Below are 14111 nucleotides of genomic sequence, written 5' to 3' on the forward strand. Positions count from 1 at the left end.
ACTCTGGTATATGCAGTGCTGAGGATTAAACATGGAACCTCATGCTTGAGAGCTGAATACTTTTTAAAAAATATATTTATTTACTTATTCCTTTTTGTTGCCCTTATTCTACTGTTATAGTTATTATTGTTGTTGTTGTTGATGTCATCGTTGTTGGATAGGAAAGAGAGAAATGGAGAGAGGAGGGGAAGACAGAGAGGGGGAGAGAAAGATAGACACCTGAAGACCTGATTTACAGGCTGTGAAGTGACTCCCCTACAGGTGGGGAGCCGGGGGTTTGAACCAGGATCCTTACACCGGTCCTTACGCTTTGCGCCATATGTGCTTAACCCGTTGCGCTACTGCCCAACTCCCAGTTCCTACAGTTTCTATTCTAACAGGATAGAGATGAGAATACTAAGTAGGAATACCAGTAATATGGATGACTTTTGCTGAGCAGTTATTAGGTGTGAGGCATGGAACTAAGTTCCTTCTGTGCACTGGTAATAGCATGATTGCACTTTCCAAATGAGAAAACCAAGGCTCAGACAGGTGAGGAATCCGCCTAAGGTCCCATCTTGAGTAAGTGCAGAAACCATGATTTGGCTCCAGTGAGAGAAAATACAGCCAAGTTCCTTAACCTCTCTCTCCCTAAGTTTCTCACTAACATGAGACAAATGAAATCTCTCAGGTTCTTCTGAAGCTTCAACTAGATGATTTAGTGCTGAGTATTGAACTCGACCCCCTCCCCACTTAGAACTTCAGTGCAGTGAATGGACTGAAACTGTCATGGATTAATATTTAATAGCTTCAGATTCCTAGCTTCTGAAGTGGAGAGAAAAAAATAATAATAAAGGCACTCCAGGCTCTCCAGCAAGCAATGCTGAGAAGCTATTTCATCGCCCTGAAACCAACCTTTAGGACAGAAGGCTCATCTGCCTACTGTGTACAGTACATCTCACAGAACCTGAGCTGTGGTTTGCAGAAGGCATTAAACAGCTGCTAGGGAAAGCTGTTATCCCCAAACAGAACAAAACCTACTATTCAAGGGACAGGGATGGTCTGGGCTCATTAATGTCAGCCTTCCAGGATTTGTTCCAAAGGGAGACGTTTTCACAAACTGAGAATTCCCAATGGTGCTGGAAACCCAAACACAGTAGCCCAGGGTCTGCAGATGCATGAGGAAATGAAACTAGCTTTGCAAAAGTAAAAAAGTGAAAAGAAGCTGAGTGATTCTTTGTCTCTAGCAAGGGGCTGAGGGTGCTACAAAAATGCTGATATTTTAAATTTCAGGACACTTTCTTTGTGTGATGATCTTTAAAAGACATGTTTGTCTTTAAAAAAAAACCGAACTGCTTTCAAGACATAATTTCTGCCTGGACAGTGTCCACTTGAATAGCTCCAAGCACCCCCACAGGCCGGAGCCTAAGAGAAGCCAGACACAGTGGGGGGTACTGTTCTCTCACTTCCCCTAGGCCCCCTACTCCTCTCCTCCCGCCCAGGGCTTGGCCTCACACTTCCACTGGGCTTAGAAATGAAAATAAGAAATGAAACAGTAATTAGTCACTGTCACACACATTGAGAGGGTGAATGCAGCCTCAGCCTGGCATTTCCGGATTACCACGCCGGACTGCTGCCAGCCAGCCTCTCTATGAGGCAGTTTTGCGACCACCTATTGGCCTGAAAAATATTATTCTTGCTCTCATGCCGGTTTTTCTCTCCTGGGGACCATGAGCATTTGGCCTCTCCTGATCTTTGTCTACAGCTCTGAGGTGGAGGTGTCCAGTTACGGGGGAAATGAAGATTAGGGCCAGTCTAGCCCCATAGCCTGGGCTGAACAATGCTGTTTTCTGTTAAAAACTCATTCCACTGGCTATTTTCCTATGAGGCCAGCAGCTGAGGGCTAATGAGTAGCTGTACCCCACCCAGGAGGCCGTTTTGCCCTAGGTATCTCTCTCACCATTCTACTGTCTCTCTGTGGACTTGTCCTGACCAGAGGTCTTTTTACTAAACAAGTAAAGGGAAAGAAGAGAATGAGCCAGTCTGGTAGAACTGAGAGTAGAGAAAGAGAGTCCTGCCCTGCTACCACCTCCCACTCTGCAGTGCTGATTTTGATTTTTCCTTGCTTTTGGAAAGGAGAGAAGAGATGACAATACTTATAGCTCCACTGTTGTGCATTTTTCCTTATTTTCTATTGAAATGCACAAAGTACTTATGTAACTAAAAGGAATATGAATGCATAACAAAATCTAGTACTTATGAGGCATTATTACTTTTCCAATAAAGATTTTTTTAAAGAACAATGACTTTCTACAATCAAATGGCCTTAGAAAGAAAACAATATGGAGGCCAGGTGGTGACGTATCTAGTTAAGAGCACACATTACAATGCACAAGGACCAAGGTTCAGGCTCCTGGTCCCCACCTGCAGGGGGAAAGCTTCATGAGTGCTGAAGTAGGGCTGCAGGTGTCTCTCTGTGTCTTTCTCTTTCTCCCTCCCTTCTCAATTTCTCCGTCTTCTTTTTTTAATATTTATTTATTTTCCCTTTTGTTGCCCTTGCTTTTTATCGTTCTTGTAGTTATTATTGCTGTTATTGATGTTATCCTTGTTGGATAGGACAGAAAGAAATGGAGAGAGGAGGGGAAGACAGAGAGGGGGAGAGAAAGACAGACACCTGCAGACCTGCTTCACCGCCTGAGAAGCGACTCCCCTGCAGGTGGGGAGCTGGGGGCTTGAACTGGGATCCTTACGCTGGGCCTTGAGCTTCGCACCACATGCACTTAACCCACTGTGCTACCGCCCAACTCCCTCTCTGTCTTCTTTTAAGAAAGAAAGAAAAGAAGAAAACACCATGAAGCTGAAAGAAACAGAAACAAGAGTTTCATGTCTTCTCCCCTTTGGGGTGACAACAGGTGAGAGCATAGCTTTGAAGCAGGCAGGGAGCTTGGGGGCCCATCCTGCCCCACAAGGTCTGATAGCCTGGCTTGCTTCTGTCACTGAAGCTGTTACCAAATCTCATGAGAGCCAGAGATCCCTTTCCTGACAGCTCCCAAAACACCCATCTTGGTAGAATTCCCTCTGTCATAGTCATGAACTGAACAACATGATGTGCTATAAGCCCAAATGCTTGCTAGTTAAGCCTGAACCATGATGACTACTAAGAACTGAAAGGGTATTTTATAGCACTCAGAGAAGACACTTGTTCACAAATATTGATCTTTCTGGTTTTAGAACTAACTCACTATGCCAGAGTTCCTTTAGGTATGCACCCAGAGGGTTTATTTTGGTTAAAAAAAAAAAAAAACATCAACAACAAATGACAGAGGGGTGAAAAAAGGTAGGTTAACAGGGAGGTGGTCAAACTCTGTGGCATTAGCTTCTAGAAAATGAGCAGAGTTCACATTTGAAGTCACACTCTTGGCACTTTTCTGAGCCTGTTAGGGTCCCAAATGCCCAGCTCAAAACCAAGCTTCCTGAGGAGGAGGCAAAGAAATACACTGGAGGAGACAGAAGGACGTGATTAGCAGTGGGGATTACTGGTCTAGGCCTTGGGAACCAATAGGAGGTCAGGCTCTACTAGGAGGTGTCCTGAAGAGGGGGCTGGACACACGCCAGATACCATACCTTGCGGTGTTTTACCACGTAGTAGAGGACTGCTGCCCAGCTGCTACCCTCATGCCGCGGTCGCCACACCAGCTCATAGGAGTCAGTCTTGGAGGTGCGAGGGGAGCTTAGGATCACAGGAGCCTCTGCAAAAGCCACCTGCCCCTTCTCTCCAGGGCACTGTGGGGATGCTGGCTGTACTGATGTGGGACGCCCCTTTAGCATGTGGTCAGGGTTTCCAGGTCTGGAAGGTGGCATAGGTGATGTAGCAGTGTCTGACTTGGTGTCCAGATGGGGGCTCAGGGTTGTACCTGGAAGGCCAAGCAGGGGAGAGAAGGGAAGACAACTGAGAGACAGAGCAGAGGCAGGAGGAACTCAGACCCCAAGATGACCATCAGCTTTCTGGAAAGAGGAGAAAGGGCCACACCTCTACCCTGCTAGAAGGCAGCTGGCCATCAAATCTCTTCTAACAAGCTAACAATATTTTAAAGTTTCTCCTAACTAGTACCCCTAATGGGATCTTAGCAGATACATAGCTGCAAAGGCCAACAAATCTAGTTGCTGGTGCTATGGAGACCATAGACATCAGTTAGTGTTTGATAGGTTACAGGTGTTGTCACTCCTGCAAACTAATTAGGCCATGGGTCATGCAAACCTGACGCAGACACAAATCTGCCATGCTAAGATATATTTTATAGACATTCTCAAACAGGCACCCCTTGCCCAGCTCTCTTACTGGGATTCTGAGCAGTAGACAAGTACCAGCGGTACCCGTGTAGTAGTTCTTGGCCTGAACTAACTCAATTTGCTCTTGACATGCATAAACTCCACACCTTTTCCATGTCTAGGTTAGGCATGCCTCCTCACAATGAGATCTTAACACCATGAGACTCTTCCTAATTCACTTTAGTGACTTGGAAATATGATATATGAAGGAAACTAAATGTTGATGAAGAATCTGAAAGGATATGAGAAGCAAAACTTCCTTCAAGAAGCTTCTATAGATTCTGCCAACACTACTTGACCACCTGTAACAAAGTAGTTGCTACCCAGTAATATTGATTTGATACTTTATGGTTCATTGTTAATACTTTTCTGACATTGTTTCCTTGTTAAGATTTCTCTTCTACCTAGCAAGACCCTTTCCTTTCTTTTTTCCTTCCTTCTTTCTTTTTTTAGATAAAGATAGAGAAATTGAGAGGGAACTGGGAAATAGGGTGAATGAAAGAGAGACAAATGCAGCACTGAGTCATAACTTTTTAAAGTTTATTTTCTATATTTATTTATTTTCCCTTTTGTTGCCCTTGTTTTTTTATTGTTGTAGTTATTGTTGCTGTTATTGATGTTGTTGTTGTTGGATAGGACAGAGAGAAATGGAGAGAGGAGGGGAAGACAGAGAGGAGGAAAGAAAGATAGACATCTGCAGACCTCTTCACCACCTGTGAAGCGAACCCCCTGCAGGTGGGGAGCCAGGGGCTCAAACCAGGATCCTTACTCCAGTCCTTGCGCTTTGCACCACTTGCACTTAACCCGCTGCGCTACTGTCTGACTCCCGTGTCACCACTTTTAAAGCTTCCTCCCTGCAGGTGGGGGCCAAAGGTTTGAACCTGGGTCACTGCACATGGGAATGTGTGTGCACTACTGAATGCTTCACTCCACCCTCACCCTCTAGCAAAGTTCTTGAAAGCTGGTCCTTGTTAAGTTTCTTGGCATCCTCCACATTACCCAGGCCATTGCCACACACCGGGTCATTTCTCAGCTGGCATAGGGGTCAAGTGAAATAAATCAAGCCAAGAGAATAGACCTGTCCCCTTCTTTATGCTAGAGCAGTGGTGATCAAATTGGGTTCTACAGAACTTCATGAATCCACAGTTCCTACATACTAAAAAGACATTTTCTTTTTTTCTCATAGAGTCAGAAACAGACCAGGGGTTGGGGTTGGGTGGGTGAGCGAAGGGAGACACCACAGCACAGAAGCTTCTTCCATTGTCATACTACCTCTCATGTGATGTCAGATTTGAGGCTGAATTGTGTGCTTAGCAATGCAGGCACTCTACCTGATGAACTGTCTTTCAGGTCCTAGTGATATTCTCAGATACAAGAGAAATGTGGGATTATTACTAGTAAAAATTTGAACTTCTGGGCCCACAAGATAGTTCACATGAATAATGAACTTGTCATGCTTATGACCCAAATTGGAGTGTGGGTTCCACTGTATGAAATAAAGCTTTAGGGAACCAGGTGGTGGCACATCTGGTTGAATGCACGTTACAATGCACAAGGACTTGGGTTCGAGCCCCCAGTCCCTACCTGCAGGTAGAAAGCTTTGTGAGTGGTAAAGCAGTGTTGCAGGTATCTCTCTGAATCCCTCTATCTCTCCCTTGCCTCTTAATGTATGGCTCTTTCTATCCAATAAATAAATAAAGATAACAAAAAATAAAAAAGACCCTGAATTTACTACAGACTATAAAACATTAACCCCCCAATAAAGAATTTTTTTTTAAAAGACCTCATTTGAGGGTCCAACTAAAACAATAAATAAAAATTAAATTAAATGAAGCTTGGGTACTGTGGTGTTTTTATCTCTGTCTCTCTAGATCTCTTTGTGAGCTGTAAAGTCCTAGTAACAACAACAACAAAATAAAATTTAAAAAAGAAAGTATTGGGGGCTGGGTGGAAGTGCAGTGGGTTAAGCACACATGGTGGAAAGCGCAAGGACCAATGTCAGGTTCAAGACCCTGGCTCCCCACCTGCAGGAGGGGTCTCTTCACAAGCGGTGAAGCAGGTCTGCAGGTGTGTCTGTCTTTCTCTCCCCTTCTCTATCTCCTCTTCCTCTCTCAATTTCTCTCTGTCCAACAACAATGACAGTAAGCAACAAGGGCAACAAAAGGGAAAAAAAACACACAGCCTCTAGGAGCAGTGGATTTGTAGTGCAGGCACCAAGCCCCAGAGATAACCCTGGAGGCATAAAAATAAATAAATAAATAAAAAGAAAGAAAGAGAGAAAGAAATAATTGTACTTCTAACTTTTTCCTTTTGTCTTTCTTTATGAGGGAAATAACGATTTCCAACATAGCTATAAATCAGGAGTGGTGTCTGCACACCACTACCACCACAAGCTGAAGTCTTCTTCCATTATTATTCACGGGTCCCCAACATTCTCTCAACACCTTCCCATCTCCACTTTAGAGTCAGTCCTTGGCTCTACTGCAATCGACCAGAGCTAGTCTAAGTTTCACACTGTGTTTTGCTTTTCTTTCTTTTTTCTTAAATTCTACCTACGAGTAAGATTATCTGCTATTCTTTCTTCTGGCTGATCTCATATAATATGAGTCCTTCAAGTTCATATTTCTGACTTTTAAGCTGATGTAAATCAGTACTTAAAATTAAAAACTGCTTTTATTACTTTGCATGATAAGGCTTCTTTCTAGTTTGGGTTTTTAAGGAAAGATTTCTGCAATCTCAGCCCCTGGGCTGCACTGACCTGGCCTGGCAGTCCTCAGCTGAAGCACAGCGTGGGCACTGCCAACTTCATTCTCGGCCATGCACTGGTAGACACCTTCATCCTCTGGCCCCACACTGACCACCCGCAGGGCCTTCCGGGTCAGTCGGAGGCGCTGGCTGGAGGTGAGGGGAATGGCATTCCTCAGCCACAGCACTGTGGGTGGGGGGTTCCCACGCACTTCACAGGTGAGCTTGGCACTTTGTCCCCATGGGATGACCATCTGGGACAGCTCCATCGTGACCTCTGGGGGTTCTGCCAGGAAACCAGAACAGGAGTCAGAGAGATTGCCTTTCTGCACAGGCCACCTCAATCCTGATGGCTGTCAGTATCGGGAAGGAAAGACCCCACACCTCCTCCATCAGGGTCACCACTGGAAAAGGGATAACAAGCTGAGGCCCTAGGTTCCAAGGCACTGCAGCTATCTCAGGGGCTCTCACACAAAGTGTGAGTGCTGTCTGAGGCTGGGGCTCTGAGCTTCTAGAAAGACCACACAAACAAAACAAATTTTAAAAAGGCAAAGGAGAAGAAGGAACATAGGAGACACTCACCAAACACCTGAACATTGTAGAGGATGACTGCGGCCCCAGGCTCCCCAACGCCATTGTCAGCCATGCAACGGTAAGTCCCCGAATCCTCCTCACTGGTGGTGTCGATGAGGAGGTTGCTCAGCAGGAAGCGTGTCTTATTGTAACCGGCTACACTGGATCCATCTTTAGCCCAGGTCACACGTGGGGGTGGAATCCCACTGGCCACACACTCCAGGATGAGACTCTGGCCTTTGGTAACAATGATAGTTTGGGCTTCTGGAGGGTAGATAATGCGGGCGGCTTCAGCTGTGGAGCCTAGAGGTGCAAGGAAGAAAAGACAGATGCGGCATCTGGATTTCCTACAGAGGATGTCCTGTGCCCTGTCTTGAGTGGCTCACACCCCAGATTTGTAATCAAGCAGCTTAAAAGACTTTTGAGAAATGGAGCTGTAGCTTTCTACAAATGCAAGTGCACATGACCTTCCTGCACTTGATCAGAGGGCATGCTGGGGACACCTCAACAGGTCAGGCAGAATAGAACAGAACAGAACAGAACAGGCAGGCTGATGGTCCCACACATGGACACAAATATACAAACATGCTTCCTATGCCATAAGATGCTGAGCCCCATCTCCTGCTCCAGCACACATATCCCAACCACCCTCCTTTCCTCCCATCCACCATCCCATCTCTGCCCAAAAAGACCCAGTGAAGAGGAGTCCCTGAGTGGGGAGACAGGAGCTATGCTGCTCAGTGCCCAATATGACCAGCCAGCATAGCTGCCTGACTGGCACTCATGCTGGAGAGTTGTGAATCCTGAGTATATCACTGTATTGAGCCTCGTGCCCCAATTTCTCCTTAAAAAAACACAGATCTGGGAGTCTGGCGGTGGTGCATCGGGTTAAATGCACGTGGAGCAAGGCACAAGGACCGGCATGAGAACCCTGGTTCAAGCCCCCGGCTCCCCACCTGCAGGAGAGTCACTTCACAGGCGGTGACGCAGGTCTGCAGGTGTCTATCTTTCTCTCCCCCTCTCTGTCTTCCCCTACTCTCTGCATTTCTCTCTATCCTATCCAACAATGATGACATCAACAACAATAACTACAACAACAATAAAAACAAAGACAACAAAAAGGAAATAAATAAATATTTTAAAAAGCAAACAAAGAAACCCCACAGATCTGAGGTGGGGGGGGGGCTGTGGCACCCCCGAACCACTCTCTCTTGCAACTGTGCCCCCTTCCTCCCATCTACCCTGTCCCTTACGGCGCACGCGTAGTCGATCACTGGAGCCTGAGGTCTTCACTTCCTGTGTTACTGGGTTGTAGGCTGCACACTTGTACATCCCTTCATCCTCCTGGCTAGCATTCACAATCTGGAGGTTCCCAGATGGCATGATCAGGTAGTTATCTGGAGAAAGGGAAGGGCAAGGAGAACCTAGGTGAGCTCCAGCTGAGAATATACTCAGCAGATTCCGGGGTGGAGGAGAAGGTAGGGTGGGAATCTCACAGATGCCCAAATCAAAAAACTATTCTTCCCATTAATCCTCCAGTACCAATTAGGTTAGAGGTACATACCAAGCAGCTAACGAACTAGCTGATTAATTCCTTAGAACTAGTACATAAGTTTGTAGAAGAGCTTTTGCTCTTTTTCCAAGTTGCCAGTTTTACTGCTCCAGACCAACTTTTTTGGGACAGAGACAGAAAAACAGCAGGAGACAGGGAAAGACATCACATCCCCCAGTGCAGAAGAGGCCAGGCAGAATAGCTTTTCATCCTTTCAAGGGAACTCTGGCAGAAGGATGTCAATGAAGCAGAGCATGGAGTCAGCTGGATGTAGGCTCCAGTTCTGAATCTGCTAATTAATGGGCACATATGTATTTAAGCTTGGGAGGCAGGAGTCAAAAATGACCAGATCCTCTCACCTGACCTTGAGCTTGGGGTTTCTGCTTGTCCACTCACCTCTGGAAGCCTCTAGCCATTCTTGCTTGACACTGTATCGAACCTGGGCTTTGGGGTGGCTCTCAGGAAGGTGACAGGCAATGACGGCTGTGTTTCCTTCATCTACTTCAATTACATGTTGCACATCTAATTTGAAGTCCTGGAGATCTGTGGAAAGATGGGGAGGTACTGGCTGGGTCTCCATGGAAGAAAGCAACAATAATACAACATTTCAGGGTTGGCTTGTACTTTGTGTCTTTTAGTGATGGTAACAACAAAAAGTTACAGATTTTCACACAGTGTGTGTGTGTGTGTGTGTGGGGGGGAGCTATCCAGGGATGCCTCGAAGTCTTTTCTCCAGCTTCCTCTTTAAAAAAATATTTGTTTACTATTTATTCCCTTTTGTTGCCCTTGCTTTATTGTTGTAGTTATGACTGATGTCATTGTTGTTGGATAGGACAAAGAGAAATGGAGAGAGGAGGGGAAGACAGAGAGGGGAAGAGAAAGATAGATACCTGCAGACCTGCTTCACCGCTTGCGAAGCGACTCCCCTGCAGGTGGGGAGCCGGGGGCTCGAACCGGGATCCTTAGGCTGGTCCTTGCGCTTTGCGCCACATGTGCTTAACCCGCTGTGCTACCGCCCGACTCCCTCTCCAGCCTCTTGATGCTCTAGGAGTTTAGAGGATAGAATGTGCGGCCCTTGTCATGGCACAGAAATTCAACATGGTATGGTCAAATGGAATCCCGTCAGGAGATGCCTGTGACAGAGACCAGCTACTTCTGTCAAGCTGGCCAGATTCATCAGCATTCCTGAATTTGGCTGGAAATGGGTCATGGTCAACATACATATATGTCCTGCCACAGTCAACTAGTAAAGATGATAGTGAATAATGATGGTGAATGCGTGTGTCTTTTCTCTAGTTCAATCAAGAACAGCCTGCCCAGGTTTTCTTCAGATATCTACAGTGAAAAATAATAGGCCTGAGGGTCCCCGCAATTCCATCCAAGGTTAAAACCTTTTAGTTAGAAAACTGACTTCTGCCACCCAGGAGCTATATATACTCTCAACGTCATAGCTTAATCATTTTTCAGAGCTGTGCTGAGGGAGTCTATGGATAGCCTTGTTATTGTCTTCTTTTTCTCTCCCTCTTTCTTCCTCTTCTCCTTTCTTTCTTCCTTCATTTTTTCTCCCTTTCTTTCAGAGAGATAGAAAGACAGAAGCAAAGTGAGAGAGAATGTAGTGAAGAAAGTGAAGAGATGACTGTACCAAAGCTCCCTTCAATGCAGTGAGGACCAGGCTTGAACCTGGGTCATGCATATGGCAAACAAGTAAGCTATCCAAATGAGCTATTTCATCAGCCCTATCCTTGGTATTTTCTAAGGCAAAGAGGAATCTCTCCAGTGTGTCTTGACAGTATTAGGATATCAAGGATGTGGGGGCCTGAGGGTCCTGACACCAGGATGTGTTCTCTGGCAACATGTTAGTCATCTCTCCCCTAATATGACTTGATGATAAGAAGACTGTTAAGAGGATGGAAATCCATCTGGAACAAGAGCAAGTTGTTTCTTAAAATCTAACAATCCAAACAACAAAACCCTCTTACAGAGCCAAATCACGCTGTTGTGTAAAATGGGGTGGTGGTGGTGGGGTGTCATGTGCTCAACAAAACCACATTCACTGAGGGGTCAGCAGGTGATGGTACACCTGGTTAAGCGCACACATCACAGTGCACAAGGACCCAGGTTCAAGCCCTCAGTCCCCACCTGCAAGGGAAAACTTCACAAGTGGTGAAGCAAGGCAGCAGGTGCCTTCCTGTCTCTTTCCCTCTCTATCTACCTTCTCCTCTCCATTTCTGTTTCTACCCAATAATAAACAAACAAATAAATAATTATTTTTTTAAGAAAAACACATCCACAATTGGGTTTTTCAGGATTTGAACTGAATTTAACTTAAGGGAGGAAATAAAACCAATGTAAGTTAAGGGAGATGAAAATATTTACCCAGACACTCTTTTCATAGAGATACTTAGCCTTCCAGGCACCCTCTCTCAATGCTGACCACAGCCAATTCTGCTGGGCTCTGGGGATTGATACGCTCAGAGTTTACTGCAGCTCCAATGCAAGACTCCACCTGCCTGTGTTTGTTGTTTCCACAGGAGACCAAGTAGTGCAACTGGAGCACGTAGGCATCAAATTTCTCACAGAAGACAAGAGGTAATTACCAAAACAAACTACTGTCACCGAAAGAGAGCCCAGTGATCAAGTCACTCAATGAGATCAGGGTGGTTTCCTCCTTAATGGAATTTTCCAGAAGCCAGGTCAGATCTGGAAAGCCCTTTTGTTTCTATGAACGGACTACAGTCCCTTTGATGATAACATTAGATTTTTAACTTTGTAGAGGCAGGGACAAATCTTGTTCATATATGTGCTCCCTAAACCTGTCCCAAGGATCTGGCTAAAATGATGCTCAGTAAATATTGACTGACTGAATATTCTGGAAGCTGGAACCTTCAAGTGAGATATGAGATGGCTCTCTATGTTGCCTCTGAACCCGTATTTCTATGGGAAATTTGGTTTACACTGTGAGCTCAAGGACACATTTACTACAAAGCTTTTATCTGTATGTGGCTATTTTGAAAATGGAACATTTCTTGAAAGGTTACTTCCCAGTCACAGGAAAGAGGTGAAGTATGTTATACCCATGGTGTACGAAATACATGACATTTAGTGATGCAAAGAACAAAAGACCGCCAAATTTACTTTTACTGTCCCATTTTGCTTTCCAGCCTGGAAAGAAAAAATGATTGTTCTGATTAAGGAGAGATCTCCTTTCGATTACTTCCTCCTTCTCTCCCTTCCTTCCTTCTTCCTTTTTCTCTTTTTTAAATTTTTTTATTTATTTACTGTATAGAGACAGCCAGAAATCAAGAGGAAGGGGGGGGGGGTGATACAGAGGGAGAGAGACAGAGAGACACCTGCAGCCCTGCTTCACCACTTGTAAAGCTTTCCCCCTGCAGGTGGGGACCGGGGGCTCAAACCCGGGTCCCTGCGCATTGAAACACATGCACTCAGCCAGGTGCACCACCACCCCATCCTACCTTCTTCCTTTTTTTCAATAGAACAGGGAGAAATTTAAAGCAAAGGGGAAGATAGACAGGGAGAATGAAAGAGAGACACCATACACCCTGATCCCAAACCCCATTGAACAGTACATGAAATGTAGTCTATGTCGTTTGAATCACTGTTGAATGAGTATGTTATCTGGAAGACTGAGTTCCAGGTCAGTTTCATAGATGTGCAGTGTTCCTGGCTGCACAGACTCACACTGAGGAGGGACCAAAACTGGGCTTAACGTTCTGCTGACACCAGCCTGAAATTCTTAGTAACATCTGAACAAGGAATCTTGCATTTCATTTTGCACTGACCCCATAAATTATGTTGCCCAGTCCTGACTAAGTCTCTCACCCAACAGAATAGATACGTTTTCTCTAAGGAAGGGAAATATATATGGGCTAAGACAATGAGTGGATTGCCTGTGCTCTGTGTGTTCTAGATAAATATTACGAACTACTTTTCAAAAGCAACGCATTTAAACAATGCAAGGGCCTTAATCCTCCTTCAGAGCAGTGAGTGGTGTACCTGCCAACTCTGGAGGCTCCCCACAAAGCAAACTGTGAGCAATTTTGAGCTTGGGGCATCTGGAAAATTCCTCAGTTGCAGAGAAGCACTCTCTTCCATGGTCTAATAAATTTAAAACTTCTCTACCAAGACTTGTTGAGTTTTTTCCCCCTCCACCTTTTTCTTTACCTCATTCCAAGGAAATCTGCCTCAAGCAAAGGTATGCACATGTACTTAAACCTCACAGATCATTTTGTAAAAAAAAAAAAAAAAATGATATGAACAATTGCAAGGAGATTGGCGCCAGAGTGTCAACTCCATTTTAATGGCCCCGGCCTCCTGCCCCATTGTAATTGAGGGTTTATCCAGGCACCCACCTGAAGACTCAAGACAAGAAGGTACTGTACCCCCCTTTAAGCCTTGCTTGGCTCCATTTGTACCCTTTAACAACTGTTCAGTGGAAGACAGAAGGCAGTGTGATGGGGGAGGCATGAAACTGGGCACCAGTCAGCCATGTGGCCAGACAGGCGCTCTGTTCTTATGCCAACATGTGCACAACACCCTGTGCAGGCAGGACTGAGGATACCCCAGCTGGGCATCCAGCCCCCCACTAGGGCTGACTGGCAAGCGAGCCTTCCTGGCTTTAAAACAAATAAGCAGCAGTTTGGTCCTTGGCCCTGTCCCCTCCCCGTGCCTCCTAAATTTAAGCCTTAGCTGTTGGTTCACAAACACTCCCAATTTGGCTGCTGGAGCAGCAGCTGAGTTTCCCTGCGGGATCAAAGGCGGAGTAATGAGGTGATGAACAATTTGAAAATCTGAGCACCCCCTATTTTCTCAGAGTTTTTGGGCAGGGAGAGATGGAGACTCTATGATTGGTAACAGCCTAATCAGTCACGGGAGGAGGCAGATGCAGATAGATAGAGTTGGCTATGTATGAAGG

At 45.5% G+C, this 14111-nt stretch overlaps 1 protein-coding gene across 4 annotated transcripts in view; it reads right to left on the minus strand.

Moving 5' to 3' along the window:
• The window catches only part of BOC (BOC cell adhesion associated, oncogene regulated), a 95598-nt gene that overhangs the window by 12169 nt on the left and 69318 nt on the right, over positions 1–14111 (minus strand). For all 4 annotated transcript variants that reach the window (XM_060198365.1, XM_060198366.1, XM_060198367.1 and 1 more), the window contains exons 5-9: positions 9575–9721; positions 8880–9023; positions 7636–7929; positions 7067–7339; positions 3604–3893 (exon numbers count right to left, since the gene is read on the minus strand). In XM_060198365.1, coding sequence (XP_060054348.1) covers positions 3604–3893; positions 7067–7339; positions 7636–7929; positions 8880–9023; positions 9575–9721 — 1148 coding nt within the window. The remainder of the gene's footprint in view (positions 1–3603; positions 3894–7066; positions 7340–7635; positions 7930–8879; positions 9024–9574; positions 9722–14111) is intronic.

The sequence above is a fragment of the Erinaceus europaeus genome, chromosome 9 (genome assembly GCF_950295315.1).
Source record: "Erinaceus europaeus chromosome 9, mEriEur2.1, whole genome shotgun sequence".
NCBI lineage: Eukaryota > Metazoa > Chordata > Mammalia > Eulipotyphla > Erinaceidae > Erinaceus > Erinaceus europaeus.